At 46.4% G+C, this 16542-nt stretch overlaps 1 protein-coding gene and 1 long non-coding RNA gene across 2 annotated transcripts in view; both read right to left on the reverse strand.

Moving 5' to 3' along the window:
* Positions 1–10002: 10002 nt before the first annotated feature.
* Positions 10003–11913, reverse strand: LOC142046463 (uncharacterized). Its single transcript, XR_012655412.1, has 2 exons — positions 10605–11913; positions 10003–10344 (listed from the first exon to the last, which is right to left on the reverse strand). It is a non-coding gene; the product is annotated as an uncharacterized LOC142046463 (long non-coding RNA).
* Positions 11914–12066: 153 nt separating this feature from the next.
* PNOC (prepronociceptin) overlaps positions 12067–16542 on the reverse strand; it is a 39066-nt gene continuing 34590 nt past the window's right edge. Inside the window, exon 3 of the mRNA XM_032790517.2 lies at positions 12067–15208. Within this exon, the coding sequence (XP_032646408.1) occupies positions 14642–15208 (567 nt within the window). The 3' untranslated portion in view covers positions 12067–14641. The remainder of the gene's footprint in view (positions 15209–16542) is intronic.

The following is a 16542-nucleotide window of genomic DNA, read 5'->3' on the forward strand; positions in this document are numbered from 1 at the left end:
GCAGAGGGATATGATCTGTATTTTACAGATGAGGAAGCTAAGTCACAGAGGTGGTGACTTTCCCAAAGTCGCTAAGGAAATTCTTGGCACTAGAGCTGGAATCTGGGTCTTTAATCACATAACCAGCATTCCTTTTCCTTCAGAAAAAAAGGGTGCAAGTATGCGGCATTTCCCAGTGAAGCGAATGCCCTGCAAAGAGAGCTGATTGCTGTGGGCCATTAACTTACAAGAAATCCTGTATGCCAAGACCATTATTACTGTTCAACTAGAATATGGTTTTATTAGCAAGTATCTTTCATATTCTCGGCACTTAACAAAGCAATGAGCTATATACTTCCTGTGCTGTGACTGCTGCAGGTAAATGCGTCAGCCCTCCTGCACTCAGCAGTAGTTCACATGCAGCTGTGGGTGTTAGCAGCTGTTTTACTGAGAGAGTAAAGGTTAGCTGGGACAAGATCACTCCCTACCCTGATTGAACAGGGCTGTGGCATCTGTAACTTGCTCCTGAACAGAGACCAGGAATGGGCCTAGGGGAACTTGCTTTGGCATCTCAGGTTCCTCAAACACAATGGTAAAAATCCCATTCCTCTGCCTGGATCATTGTGTTGTGTATATTGATGGCTCTCAGTCTGTCTCTTGAAAGAGTAAATGGTTGAACAGGGGGTTGCACTAAATGCAGACCAAATTACAACTGTTCTTAATCAAAATTGGGATACAGCAGAACCCCAGAGTCATGAATCCCAGAGTCACGGAGTGACCAGTCAACCACACAGCTCATCTGGAACTGGAAGTAATCAGGCAGCAGCAGAGTCAAGAGGGTGGGGAAAAGCAGATACAGGACAGTACTGTGTTAAACGTAAACACCTTAAAAAAAAAAGAAAAAAGGGAAAGTTTAAAAAAAAATATGACAAGGTAAGGAAATTGTTTCTGTACTTGTTTCATTTAAATTAAGATGGTTAAAAGCAGCATTTTTCTTCTGGATAGTAAAGTTTTCCAAGCTGTATTAAGTCAATGTTCGGTTGTAAACTTTTGAAAGAACCACCATAACGTTTTGTTCAGAGTTACGAACATTTCAGAATTACGAACACCCTCCATTCCTAACGTGTTCTGAACTCTGAAGTCCCAGCAAGTTCCTTTCTCTAAAGCTGTTGTGTAGTTTTTACTAAATGCAGCTGGTTGGGAAGCTCATTCCTTTCCTCTCTACATGTACACCAAGAGATGTTATCAGCCAGTATGGCTGGATCAGTTTTGGATGGGAGGCCATGTTTATGCTACAAACATTGGTTGATGCAAGTTACATTGGCATGCAGCTGCGGAAGTTAGTGTATTCCTCACGTGTGTGCATATTTGGCTTTTTTGCATTGGTGCTGACATACTCATCAGGAGTCTTGATGCAAAGTGCAGTGCACTATGGGTAGGTATCCCAGTGTGCCATGTGCTACCATCTGGTGTAATACCTTTTGGGAAGCTTTCACAATATAGTGTGGGGGACAGATAACTCACGTAGGGATCTCTGGGAGGTAGGAGTCAAGTTCCCATCATGCACCTTTCTTCCTCCCTAATACCATCTATATCCCATAATTTTTGCTTAAACCCTCACTCCACAAACCCACATGGCACCTTTTAGTGTCTGCCAACTCTTACAAAAGCATGGAGCCCACACAGCTGTGTACTAGTGTCATGCATCCTTTATTTGTAGTGTTCGTAATTCTCCAGTATTATCAGCTGCAGGAAGAACTGCAACAGTTGGGGGACATGATGATTTCTTTGAGGACAATTTGTTGAGGGACATAATGAAAAACAATTCAAGGTTCTTAGTAGTCTTCACAGAGCAGCTGCAGATGGTGGAGCACCACTTTTGGGCTCGAGAAATGAGCACTGACTGGTGGGATCACATTGTAATGCAGGTATCAGAGGGGTAGCCGTGTTAGTCTGGATCTGTAAAAGCAGCAAAGAGTCCTGTGGTACCTTATAGACTAACAGACGTATTGGAGCATGAGCTTTCATGGGTGAATACCCACTTCATCGGATGCATGTGGGTATTCACCCACGAAAGCTCATGCTCCAATATGTCTGTTAGTCTGTAAGATGCCACAGGACTCTTTGCTGCTTTTATTGTAATGCAGGTTTGGGATGATCAGTGGTGATTGCAGAACTTTCAGATGCAAAAGACCACATTTCTGAGTCTGTGTGCAGACCTCGCTCCAGCATGGACACCAGAATGAGAGCTTCCCTGAAAGCAGAGAAGGGAGTGGCGATTGCACTTTGGGAACTTCAGTGCTGCATTGCTGCCAGTCAGTGGGAAATCATCTTGGAGCAGGAAAATCGACAGTGGGGGCCATTCTCATGCAAGTGTGCAGGGCCATTAATTGTGGCCTGTTATGCAGGACTGTGACTCTTGGCAACATGCAGAACGCAGTGGGTGGATTTTCAGAACGGGGTTCCTGAACTCTGATGGGAGAATAGATGGCATACACATCTCCATTTTGGCACCAGCACATGTTGCTATAGTCTACATAAATAGAAAGGGCTACTTTTCTATGGTTATGTAAGCTTTGGTGGATCACTGGAGATGCTTCTCTGATCACCCAATACTGATGCCGGTGAAGGTGCATGACACTTGCATCTTTAAGAACACAGAACTGTTCAGAAAGCTGCAAGCAGCTTCTTTCATGACCAGCAGTTTATGATTGGCGATATTGAAATGCCTGTAGTGATCCTGGTGGACCCAGCCTACTCCTTGCTCCCCTGGTGCATGAAGCCATACACTGGCCACCTCATCAGCACCAAGGAAAGATTCAACAATCCACTCACTAGCTGCAGAAAGCTGAATGTAGTTTTGGTAGATTGAAGGGTCACTGGTGTTGTTTACTCACTAGATTGGATCTAAGTGTGAAAAATATCCCAATGGTTATAAATGCCTGTTATGTGCTGCATAATATATGGGAGGCAAAGTGGGAAAAGTTGCTGCTTGGATGGAGGTGGAGTGGCTGTCTACTGAGTTTGTACAACCAGACACAAGGGTCATTACCAGATTTTAGGGGAGACTTTGAAAGAGCTTTTTCAGCTACAGTAATGTGCTGTGCCTGACTGTTCTCTGGCCCTAATGGTTTGTTAGGAATGTTGTAGTGTTTGGTGTATGTTTATTCGTATAACCCTGTGTCTTATAATGAACCTAGGAATTATCCTGTTTTGCTGTGCATTTATAACTGACACACTTTCACTGAAACAATGTGTTAAGCAGTGCTTGCTGTACATTACACATGAATGGGTGGTTTCTTGAATGTATGCGTACTGTGGTGCTGCATACTTAAAGTACTGAGTGCTTCAAGTCCTACTATGCGTTCTGCAGTATGTGCAGTGAGCTAGTGAAGATATATTTTTAAAAAAAGGTATTTTATTGACTGATAAAAGTAGTGGAAAAATGTACAAGAGGACAATAAAATGCCAACGTCAAACATAAAATAACCAAATGGAACTTTAAATATAGAAAGGCAGAAAACAGCTCTGTCCATTACAGTGCAGAAATACAATCCAGTTTGGCTACACATACACCAGCCATGCCTCTCATAGATCAGTGTATGTGAAGCTGTGGTTGTTCTTACTGTCCCTCAGCATGCAGTGGTAGGGATGTGACCCATGGTGCCAGCTGGATTCTTGGAGGGGTATAGGGAGCTGCCATCATGGAGTTCTCCAGGAATTGCAAAGGCTGCTGAGTCCATTATTGTTGACCTGTAGGTCAACCTAGAGTCTGCAGTATTTGTGTTTGCAGCCTGAGAATCCCCATTGTGTCCTGGTGCATCTCCCTCTTTTTCCTGATCTGGATAAAATTTAATGTTGATAAATGTAAAGTAATGCACACTGGAAAGCATAATCCCAACTATACGTATAAAATGATGGGGTCTAAATTAGCTGTTACCACTCAAGAAAGAGATGTTGGAATCATTGTGGATAGTTCTCTGAAAACATCCACTCAATGTGCAGCGGCAGTCAAAAAAGCAAACAGAATTCTGGGAATCATTAAGAAAGGGATAGAAAATAGGAGAGAAAATATCATGTTGCCATTATATAAATCCATGGTACACTCACATCTTGAATACTGTGTGCAGATGTGGTCGCCCCATCTCAAAAAAGATATATTGGAATTGAAAATGGTTCAGAAAAGGACAACAAAAGTTATTAGGGGTATGGAATGGCTTCTGTATGAGGAGAGATTAATAAGACTCAAACTTTTCAGCTTGGAAAAGAGACGGCTAAGGGGAGATATGATTGAGTTCTATAAAATAATGACTGGTGTAGAGAAAGTAGATAAGGAAGTGGTATTTACTACTTCTCATAACACAAGATCTAGGGGTCACCAAATGAAATTAATAGGTAGCAGGTTTAAAACAAATAAAAGGAGGTATTTCTTCATACAACGCACAGTCAACCTGTGGAACTCCTTGCCAGAGGATGTTGTGAAGCCCAAGACCATAACATGGTTCAAAAAAGGACTAGATAAATTGATGGAGGATAGGTCTATCAATGGCTATTAGCCTGGTTGGGCAGAAATGGTGTCCCTAGCCTCTGTTTGCCAGAAGCTGGGAATGAGTGATAGGGGATGGATCACTTAATTATCTGTTCCATTCTTTCCCTCTGGGGCAACTGGCACTGGCTACTGTTGGAAGACAGGATACTGGGCTAGATGGACCCTTGGTCTGACCCCGTAGGGCCATTCTTATGGCTTGCAGCATCTTGCTGCACATATTCTCCCTAATCCTCTTATTTCTCCTCTGCATCAGTCAGGCATTCTGTGGATGTGCGGAAGATTCCCCTCAAGGCGACAATGGCAACAGCTATAGATAAAACAGACAAATGTATTGTCTTTAGCGTCACAATGGAAAGTGAAGGATATGTTTTAAAACTCTTTTCCTTCGTTCCCATTAATATTTTTAATAGCGCACGTCTTATTAACACTTCTGCTGTGGAGTGCCTCTGCACAGCTCTGCTTTCCAGCCCCAGTTACGATGAGTATCACTCATGAGGGACTGGGATGGGGGAAGGAGAACGACATTAACATTTTCAATTGCATGAAACAATTTGGTCCCTATATCCATGGGTACAAGCAGAGGACAATAGCACTGAAAATTGGCTCTAATTTCCGCAGGCGGCAGTGATTTTAGCTGATATCTCACTCCTGAGGGTGACAAAGGTACAGAGAACACAGCTGCTGCTGGGATCCAAAAGCCAGTTGGGCCCGTATGCCGCTAGCCTGTTGACTGCAATGGTGCCAGCCGAACTCTGTGAAGAGTGTTGTGGGAATGCATCCTACTGTGAAGGGAGAAATAAGGCTGCCATCCCTAGAATCCTTCAGGAGAGGACTACAGAGTATCTCCATGAAAGTTTCATTGAGATCTCCCAGGAGGGATATGAGAGACCTGAACAAACTGCTCTGCATGCACCCACCCACTCTTTGCCTAATCCTACAGGGAATGAACAGCAGATAATAACTCTACCTCTGTCGTATGAGTGAAACAATGAAAAATTGATACATGTTAGGGTTCAGGGCAACTGTACCGACAAACTGGTAACTACAAAGAAACCCCTAGAGTTGGGTGAAGGATTTCTCCTCCAGAATCTGTTAGGGTTGGGGTTAATTCTGGTGAGCTTATTAGCATGTATCTGAAGAAGTGGGGTTTTTTACTCACAAAAGCTTATGCCCAAATAAATCCGTTAGCCTTTAAGGTGCCACTGGATTCCTTGTTGTTTTTGCGGATACAGACTCACAGCTACCCCCTGATATTAGCATGTGCTTAGGTTCTTTTATCATTTTTAATATGTTTTCTCTCTAATGCGTCCTACCTGAAGAATAAAATAGGCTTGCAGAGAAAGAACTGTGTGGTACTGGTAACTGTAGCAATTACGCCTGTTAACCATCCCTGAAGAGAGAGCCAGCAGGCGTGCTTGGGCACCCTGTCTGCACTGGGAAAGACAGTGAAGGTGGGGAACTGTGCATCCTGGAAATACCTGGGACAGAAGGGAGAGGGACGTGTCTCTACTCCACCCAAGAGAGGCAAGAGCTGGGAGCCTAAGAGTGGGTACCCTTGATGGGCCGCGTCTTCTTGTATGAGTAAAACAACCAAAAGTTGATACATGCTATGGTTCAGGGCAACTGTACCTGTATTTCCCTTCCTGGCCTAGGCTGTGGAGTCTGGCTCCCTAGGGGTGGGATTGCAGGGGGTAGGGGGACATGGGCCTGCCCAACTCCATCGCATCTCAGCCCAGGGCCCAAACAATGGTGGTGGTGTCTGCCATTGCGTCAGCCAGAACACGCTCCCTAGAGTCAGTCAGCATCTTAGCCAGACAGTCATCGGCTGCCCCTGAGCTACTGCCTACCTCCCCAGGGTTTGGTATCTCTGTAATCCGCAGGTCCTCTCGATATGCAGCTGATGGCAGTCCCGGCAACTCCTCTTCAGGGTCAGTCTCCACTGTGGGCAGGGCGCTGCAGAGCACAGATTCAGCTCCAAAGTGCCACAGCAAAGTGAAGGCATCCATCTCCTTCCCTGGCTTCCCCTCAGCTGTGCTACAGCTCCCTCCCTTTATACTTCCTGCAAGGTACTTCCGGCAAGGAGTGTGGAGCAGGTTTGACTCTGCCCACCAGGGGCAGTGTAGTGATCCCTCGCTCTCAAGTGGGGAGGGAGGCCACTCTGCTTCGCTACACCAACTATTATTATTTTATCAACTAAAACTGATTGGTTAATAATTAAATCACCCAGTGTTTCAATATCGTGTAATGCAAAGAGCTGCAGAAGACATTCTAGAGCCACTTGCAGCTCCTGAGCCTCAGTCTGAGTATCACTGATCTAATGTTAAAGGTGATAGTCACAATGACCTAGAAGGTTAAATTCCTGAGACACCTATGTATCTAATCCAAGCTTTACATTCAAACATGAATGTCCATGGCTTGGAGCGGGACAGAGCGGATATCGGTATCCTTAGGAAGGTTACAAATTTCCAGCAGCAAGTGAAAGAAAATTGCCATGAGTTCAGGGAATGCTCAGAGGAAGGATGGGAGTCAGTTGCACAATTGGTTCTGCTCCTTATTATTATCCCAATACTCTGCCTGGAGGAGACAATTTCTAATAAACACTGCAGATGAGTCCTGACGGCATCAACTACTTTTTTAATCATTACTTTAAAATTGTTTTGCGCTGCCTGCCTTTCGCAGCAGAGATTTCTCAGGAGCCAAGTGTGTATCCTCTCTGGGCCCAAAAGAATAAAGGGGAAATGTGTGTGTGGGTGAGAGAGAGAGAGAGCTCAGCATGGAGCGGGAGTGGAGACCCACCTGTCTGGGTAAGGTGTTTCTAGTGCTTGTGCAGTTCTATCTTTGCTCTCTCCATGACATTCTGAGTAGCCGTGCCCTGCAGCACAGTTGCTGCTGTGAAGTCCTAGCTGGCTGCAAACCAGTTGCATTATTGTCCACCCAAACAGTTTGCATGGTGGGAGTTGGTTTAAAACGTCTCTTCGGGTGAATTTGAAGCTGACTAAAGGCATTGAGTTGGTGGCGTTGGAAGATGGAAGCTCCCTATTTAGCCAAAGGGCAGGCATAAGGAGGGCATAAGGAGGGCAGTGGGTAGTACAGATGAAACACACTGGCAAAGTATATGTAGTGTCCTGGGCTGAAGGGAAATGGCTGACTGCCGCTACCATCTAATAAAATTAATCCTGTACCTCAAGGGGTAGAGGTCTGTGTTGTGGTGCCGAAGGTCCTCCCTTAGTATACAAATAGAAAGAAGGGTACAAGCTGATGGAGGAGTCATTACACAGGTATCTCCTCCCTAATCTAGGGTGAGACAGCCATTCAGTAATCACATCCATCAGACTTGGCCTGGTTTGCAGTAAGGATACAGACTGGTCTGAGATGTGGACACTTGGATCTAGACTGAGACAACCCCTCCTCCCATCCCAGTGATCTCATCATTGGAGTAGCTTGGCTTTGCTGCTCTAGATGAATTTTCCTCCCCACCCCCCATGCTATGCACAAAGACTTTTTGTTTTCTTGCCTAAATAAAAAAATGTATCTTTCATTATGGATAGAAGATTGTGTATCACTCAGAGGAATGTGTATGCATGTATCCGCAAACTGAGAGCGTGCAGCTAGTTCATTTGTATAAACAAGTTTGGAGTTTTTATCCATGAATGTCGAATCCACAGTGTCCGTACAAACCAATAAAAATATATTTCCATTGATAATTGAAATGTCGAGATAGGCAAAGTAAGAACAATGCGGCTTTAGAATTTACTAAAGTTTGACTGAAGGATATTTACTTTGTGTATTTTGACATGTGATCTTACAATTTGTGTTTTAAGGGTTATAAAGCTTTAATTACAGTATTTGAATCTCAGTGTCTACTATCATTAAATAATGATTGTCTCATCCCCCTATTGCAATGGTCCCTACACTGTAGGGCGTGCCCCCCAGTGTGTTGTGGAGGAACATTTGCGGGGACAGATCGGGGCCTGGGCCAGCCCTCATGGGGGGGTGGGGAGTGAGCACCACCCTGCACCGCTCTTCCCCCAGCTGTGCTCCAGCCCTGGCTCCCATTGCAGCCCCGTCCCCAGTTGCAGCTCCTGGCTGCAACCTTGGTCCCTGGCTCCCAGCTGTGGCCCCCGACTACTGGCCACAACCCTGCCCCAGCTCCACCCCTGACATTGTTCCCTGGCTCCTGACTGCAGCCCAGGCTGTGGCCCTGCTCCTGGCCCTGACTGCGGTCTTGCTCCCAGCCCAACGTCCCAGGGTGTGCAGGCAAATTACATTAAGGATGAGGGGGTGACTTAAAAAAATTGGGGACTGCTGCCCTGTTGTGTGACACCCTCATAAATTTGTGCAACTATGAACATTTAAATAGATAAAAATCTAAACAAATAAAAATAAACATCAATATTATCCATTAAAATTATAAAAAATAATTGAATTCTGCCAAGCCTATGTTTACATTAGCTCCACTTACAAGCTGCACATCAGCCGGCTACAGTTACATCCTTCATGGTCCTAAAGGTGTAAGCGACTAGACAAACAAATGGATGTGGATGGTAAGGCACTGGATGAGATCCTGCAGCCTGGGCGCCGACTCTGGGGCTTGGTGGAGGGGTGGGGGTGCTGGGCAGAGTCAGGGGTCAAGCACCCCCTGGCACTTTGGAAAGTTGGTGCCTGTGTCCAGGAGAGGTGGATGCAAGCATGGCATAGAGCACAAATGGTTTCTTGGAATTCCACAGTTCTGTGAAGACTTGGCCCTGTCTCTCCTTGTGGGTGTGAGACTAGTGGGAGGTGATGCTCATTGCCTTTACAATCCTCTGACCCTCATCCAGAGGCAGGATTAGAGTGGGGTCCACAAGTAGGTTCCCACGCTGTCTCCTCCCCAGAAGTGAGACCAGAGTGGGAAGGAACTGGTCTCTTCCTCCTTCCATACCTACGGGAAGCCAGCTTTCCTCCATGCAGGGTTGGCAACTCTCACAAGTTTGTCATAAGTCTAGCAACATTTTTTCATAATGCTCCCTTACCTGGATCACATGATGATGTGAGACTCTCAGCCTTCATTTAAAAAAAAAAAAGAAGCAAACTTCTACCCTCATGGCAGTAGAGAAAACTTTCAAAACCTGGACCCAAGTGCACTCTAAAGGTGCTGAGGAAAATAATCCCGAATGCTTTATTTTATTAAAAAAATTAATGATTTTTAAACTAATCTCATAATTATGTTGAGGTCTGATTGGTGATCTTTGAACAGTTTGGGGTTGGTTATATTGTCAATGTTGGGCCTTAGCGGTGGAGGTGGTATTATGTGGAGGTTTGTGGGTGGGGTGCTCAGGAAGCCAGACCCAGTGATTGTGTCGATCACAATGATACAGTAGAAATAGTAAACTAATTTATTAATCATTTTTTGCTATGTACAAGTTTAATGGAGAAATATTTGTATGAAACAATTAAAAAGAACTGGTTCTTTTTACAAACAGTAACGGCAGTGACGCAGGTAAGACCCAGGCTTGTTGTTTATTGGTCATGCTTTTGTCTGCAAGTTAGGCAGAATAGGGCCGAGCGGCAGGCACGGCTTCATTTGTCATCCTGGGAGTTACAAAAATACACCCTCTAATGTGACAGCACTGAGACAGCAGCTAGGACAAGATACATGCCATGGGAAAGAGACATAATGAAAACACAGACACCGCTGTATCGCTGAGCAAAGAAGTCAACCCCAGAGTGATTATAAAACCTCAAGGAACGCTGACCAGGAAACCTTGTTTTCCTGCTGCTTCCTGTACCGGCCTTTAACTGACGGGCTGGTGCTGACTCTGACAACCCTTGTATACCTTACTGGAATTGAACTGTAAATGGATCCTGACTCTGACAACCCTTGTATACCTTACTGGAATTGAACTGTAAATGGATCCCGACTCTGACAACCCTTGTATACCTTACTGGAATTGAACTGTAAATGGATCCCGACTCTGACAACCCTTGTATACCTTACTGGAATTGAACTGTAAATGGATCCTGACTCTGACAACCCTTGTATACCTTACTGGAATTGAACTGTAAATGGATCCTGACTCTGACAACCCTTGTATACCTTACTTGAATTGAACTGTAAATGGATCCCTGTGTTCATGGCAGGAAACAGTTCAGCTCTTAACTGGGATGGAAGGAGAAATACTTGGTAACTAAAGAAGGGGACTAGGACTTGGGATATCCGGGCTCTGTTCCCAGCATTCCTCTGGGCTGACTGGATCACCTTGGTCAAGTCATGTGACTTCCCTGTGCCTTGGTTTCTCTATCTGTAAAATGAACTATAACAATCCAAGAATGATGTGAGGCTTAATGCGATCAAAATTTGTAAAGTGTTTCGTGGCCCCTGGGGAAAGATGGTAGAGAAGAGCAGTGCATTAAAATAGTTACAGTAGGATCAAATTCTGATTCGTACAGAGTAGCAATGTACTCCATATGTGTGTCCACTCATGCAGTAAGGTATTATTTAACATTATTTCCGTTGTTTCTAATAGCAATATTGATCTCCTAGCCAGACATGTCCTGGCAATTCATGACCAGCTGGGTAAAGGACTTGGGGGGTGGGGAGTGGAGGGGAAGGGCATGGAACAGCATTCTCATCGCACTCTCCGTCAGTACCTGGCCCAAGCCAGGGAAGCTCATGATCCAACCAGAGGACCAAATTCAGCGATGAATTCTGGTCATGTGCCACCTTAGGGATGTTGCGCATATGCTTAGAAGGAGGAGGACTCGGGATCTCACCTGCCAGTACTCAGACAGGGAGATGACAGCGCTTTGCATTGCAATAGCACTTGTTTTCTAATGAACTCAGTGCACTCTCCAGAGTAGTAAGGGGGTAAGTATGATCATTACCCCCATTATACAGAGGGGGAAACTGAGGCATAAAGAGGGGTCGCAATTGCCCGTGGTCTCGGAGTGAGTCAATAGTGGAGCTGAAAATAGAGCCAGCAGGTATTTGAGACACAGAGGCTGTAACAGGAGTATCATTTTAAATATCCTTACATAGTATCACCACTTGGAATGGCTTCTTGCTATTATAAAATAGCTTGGATTGTTTTTTTACAGGGGAATGAAAAAAAAATTCTGTTGAAATTCCAGACCCCCAGATCTAATTTGGGATTTTCAGTGACCAATCAAATGTTAACTCTTTTGTAAAACGTGGTTCCTCCACCTGTTGTACTACCCATAGTCCTTTGCTCTAATAAATTCACAATCCAGTTGCAGATGGATGCAGCCTTCTTTACATCCTGTTTTTAACAGTTACTGTGCTGTTAAACTGTAATGTTACCAGGGGCGGCTCCAGGCCCCAGCACGCCAAGTGCGTGCTTGGGGTGGCATGCTGCGGGGGGCGCTCTGCTGGTCTCCGGGAGGGCGGCAGGTGGCTCCGGTGGACCTCCCGCAGGCGTGCCTGCAGAGGGCCCGCTGGTCCCGTGGCTCTGGTGGACCTCCTGCAGGCGTGGTGGAGCCACGGGACCAGCGGACCCTCCACAGGCACGCGTACGGGAGGTCCACCGGAGCCACGGGACCAGCGACCAGCAGAGCGCCCCCCGCAGCATGCCGCCGTGCTTGGGGAGGCAAAATGTCTAGAGCCACCCCTGACTGTTACACAGCTTTCATGCCCCACCACAGAGGTAACTGCATTGCGGTAGTGGGTAAAGTGATTCCTGAATAAGTCCTGAATAAGAGTCTGAAGTGCTTTGGGATCCACCAGAATGAGTTGGATGCTTTATAGATGTATATGAGATATTTTATCCAAAGGATTTTTCTAAGGACAAACTGAAGCAATATTCTTACGAATGAGTCTGAATTTACACACAGTGAAGGGGACCATTAAGCTGCTTTGTTAATTTCTTTTTTTAAAAGGGCAATGAAATTGGTGCTGGATCAGCAGTCCTGGAGACTGTCGTCCTCTTTAACCACAGAGCAGGTGCAGTACAGGCAGTGGCAATGCCCACTCTCTTTGATTGTATATTACCCACTCCCAAAGTGCCTCGATTCTGTCCTGGAATGGTAGATTGGGAATCTAGTGGTAAGCTCATTTCTCATGGCCCAAACACCCCTTGGTCTCTGCTGAAGCTGCCAGCTCGTGGCTCTCCTGTTCCCAGTGCGTCTGTGAGCTCTTGTTTGTTTCCTGAGAGCTGAGTATTTTGGAATCTCTAATCGTGTACAGTTCTTGCCCTCTGTCCTACCATGGCTCTTTCACCTCCAGCTCTGAAGAGGCCCCCTTTTTACTTTGAAACCCTGCACTGTAATTGTGCAGCTGTTGTGTAGATATGCCCTAACTCTCCTCCAGGTGGTGCAGGTGCACAATCATTCCTCTGACTCTAGAATAATCCTCCTCGCCCACAGAACTGATTCTGGTGTCAGAGTTCTCTGTCCTCTCCAGCTGTGAGCATGGGGGTTCATCTTGTAAGTGACACTGCAGCATCTGGATAAAGTCAAAGACTAAGGGGGGTTGCCAGCTTGATGGAGGAAGGAGGGCAGAGGGCAGAAGCGAGGTGATCTCATGCAGAGAGGAAAGGTTTTCTCTGGATTCCTGACGGAACAAAGGGGTCTACTTGGGGGGCTGTGGTTACAACACAGATAAAAATTGTAGTAACCATATCCCTGTCACTGGGATAAACCCTTAATCAGTCCAAGGTGTTAACCTGGTGTGGGGACACAAATAGGTCCCATCTACACTGCAGCTTTATCCATGTTGAAACTGGGCTATGGGATGACCATGTTCTAACCCTGTCTCTGCCAAGGTTACAGCTGGAGTGTATCTGGAGCTTTCTGGCGTGGGTGAAGTCTCAGAAGAGAGCTCAGGGAATGAATGGGCATTGGGAATCAACTCCCTCTCTGCTCCCAGGGCAGGGCTCAGGCATGATGGTGCTGCAGTGTGTAGTGAAGTTTCTGTAACCACTGGGGAATGTATATTACAGGTCCCTGTTTATGCCTGGGCTGCAGACAGAGTATCGCAGCCAGAGCTGCAGAGCCTGGCTCTTTAGCTCGAGCTGTAGCAGCTCATGCTTTCGCGCTCAGGAGGTCCCTGATTCAGTTTGTGGTATTGCGGCCATCAGACTTGCACTCCTGCTGTCCAATGGCATACTTGTTTTGTAGTTGATTAGCTTCCAGGGATGTTAATCCAGCACATTTAACCTGAAGAAAATGCATTTAAAATAAACAAACAAAGCTCCCCATGTGGAGCAGGGAGAGCAGCACGAGTGTTAGGTTTAGAAAGGCTACATTTTAAGAAGCAAAAGCCCAAGTTGAAGAAGGAAAGAGTGACATGACTCCATCTTGTTGGGCTAGACATTGTGTCCCCCAGGGCATGCTGGTCCCAGGTGGAGAGGGATGGTCATGGGATTTCCCTTGGCTGCTCTGGAGGGTGACTACCTTGGTGGTAATGGGTCACAGGCACCATAAGTTTATGGACTGTGTAGTTAGTGGAGCTTTGAGTTGTTCATGTAGCCCTGTGAGACTTAGGGTACATCTACGCTGCAAATAAAACCCGGCTGCTGGCCTGTGCCAGCTGACTCAGGCTCGCGGGGCTCAGCCTAACGGGCAGTTTAATTGCAATGTAGGCATTCAACTTGGGCTTTAGGACCCTGCGAGGTGGGAGGGTCCCAGCGCTCAAGCTGCAGCCCGAGCCCATGCAATTAAACAACTCCTTAGCCTGAGTCCCACGAGCCTGAGTAAGCTGGCAAAGGCCAGCCACAAGTGTTTAATTACAGCTTAGACATATCCTAAGGGACCAAAACACTTGGAAATCCATTTTGAATGTGAAAAGAGAAACCTGACTGATTCTGTCTCTCTCCTCATAAGTAAATTCCCATTCTAGTAAATCTAGACTGTAAGCTCAGGGCAGGGACAGTTGTCTTGTATTTGCCTTCAAAAGTGCCATGAAAATGTAGAAGAATTAATAAATATGTTGAATGATTCAGAAACAACCACTATGCGGCTTCCCCCCCTTGACTCTGAGCAGCAATGAATCCGGTTGTGTCTGGTGAACCATTCCTAGCACAGGCTCTTTGGGATCAGGGAAGGGGTTGACTTCTTTGGCCATGGGAGACTTAAACCGATTCACTATGTGTCAGTGACATGAAACAGAGTTTCCCGTTAGATCTCGTTCTGTTCATTCAGGTCATTGGTTAAGCTATCATACTCGCTGGAGCGCGGTGACATGCCCAGGTACTGCTTCAAGAACTCGCTAAACCTCTTCTGGTTGTTCCACTTCCGAGCCGACTTCCTGACCCCTATGAAGCCCCCGTACCGCTTCTGCACCCCCTGCACGGTGGGCTCCAGCACCTGCCTGTAACTGTACTTTCCTTTGAGGAAGCCACCGAGCCGCTTGGAAATATCCTTGGGCTGCTCTTGGAAGTCACCCAGCGGGGTCTCACTCCCATTGCTGACACCCTCATCCACCTCCCGCTGGCGGATCAGGCTGCTCACCTTGGAAACTCTCTTCTCACCTTCCATTTTGCTAAGATCCACTACTTTGGTGAGGTCATTGAAGTGCTTCCGGCTGCCTCTGAACAGGCCACTGTCATCCATCTCTAAGGGCTGGTAGGAATCTTCTTCCAGGCTGTCAGCGCTCACCTGTATGGACGACTTCCCAGCCACTTTGGTGCAAAGCTCCCAGGTGGTACTTGAAAAGGCCTTTCCTTCACACTCCATGATGCAGACCTGCAAAGAGGGACAAAACAAGACGGCTTTCAATCGCCTTTTCTCCAGCGAGTGGAAGTAACTTCCTGCAGAGCACTAGTACAAGGTCTGTGCTCTGCTTCAAGCCCTGCTTAAGCCCTCTGTGACAACTGCTCACCAGTGTGAGCTTGTGTAACCTTCTGGGTGTGGTGTTCTGTCCCATCTAGTAGCACTGAGACCACTTAGAGAAAGAGAGAGAAATTAATGAGCCTGCTCTACAGCCTTAGCTAACAGCCCTGTGGCGCTTAGCTCATGCAGTAAAGGCTCATGCATTTAGCAGAAGTCCCAGGTTCGATCCCGTGACCAGGGTCCATCAGTGTTACAAGTGGGGGCTTGTCTGGGATTTCAGCTGGGAAGTCTCTGAAGCTTGAGACATGCTTCCTCAGCTAGGGGAAGTATGTAACCCACACACCTCCTGGGTGTAGTGTTTTGTCCCATCTAGTGACACTGAGACCGCTTAGAGAAAGAGAGAGATTAATGAGCCTGGTAACAGATGTATGGCTTTTCGCTCATGCAGTAGAAGCTTGTGCATTTAGCTCCAGAGGTCCCAGGTTCAATCCCAGCAGCCACCAACCAGGGTCTGTCAGTGTTACACTTGGTTTCCCAACCTGGCTGTTTGTTAGCCAACAATTAATAGTTGTAGACATTGTACAGATCTGGCAAAGGCAGCACAGAGTCTTTCCAGGATTCTGCCTAAACTGCTAGGGAACCAATAATCCCAAAATGTTTGAAAAGGGCCGCAGAGAATAAGGATTAATTGAAGCAAGTAATTATGCTAATTCCCTGTCCTGCAGGCAGAGCTCTCTTTGGTCTGGGCTACACTAGGAGGGGGTGTTGATGTAAGATATGCAACTTCAGCTATGGGAATACCATTGCTGAAATCGACGTATCTTATTCTGGTTTACCTCCCGTCCTCACGGGGTGAGATCAACAGCCGTGGCTCCCTTGTCGACTCTGCTACTGCCGCTCACTCTGGTGGAGTTCCGGAGTCGACAGGGAGCATGTTTGGAGATCGATATATCGTGTCTCGTCTAGATGAAACACGATATATCGATCCCCGATAAATCGATCGCTACATGGAGGGTAGTCTGGATGTACCCTTTGGTATGCATGGAGTTCTGCGCATCAGAGGAACGGCCTGACTTTGTCCTAGCTGGGGAGGCCAATGACCTAGTATTGCTGCTTTTTTGACCTGAGCAACTAGTTACATTTTGGGGCCATAATAGAGTGACCAGATATCCCAATTTTATAGGGACAGTCCTGATATTTGGGGGATTGTCTTATATAGGCACCTGCTAACCTCCAGCCCCTGTCTT

This window comes from Chelonoidis abingdonii, chromosome 3, assembly GCF_003597395.2.
Source record: "Chelonoidis abingdonii isolate Lonesome George chromosome 3, CheloAbing_2.0, whole genome shotgun sequence".
Lineage (NCBI taxonomy): Eukaryota > Metazoa > Chordata > Testudines > Testudinidae > Chelonoidis > Chelonoidis abingdonii.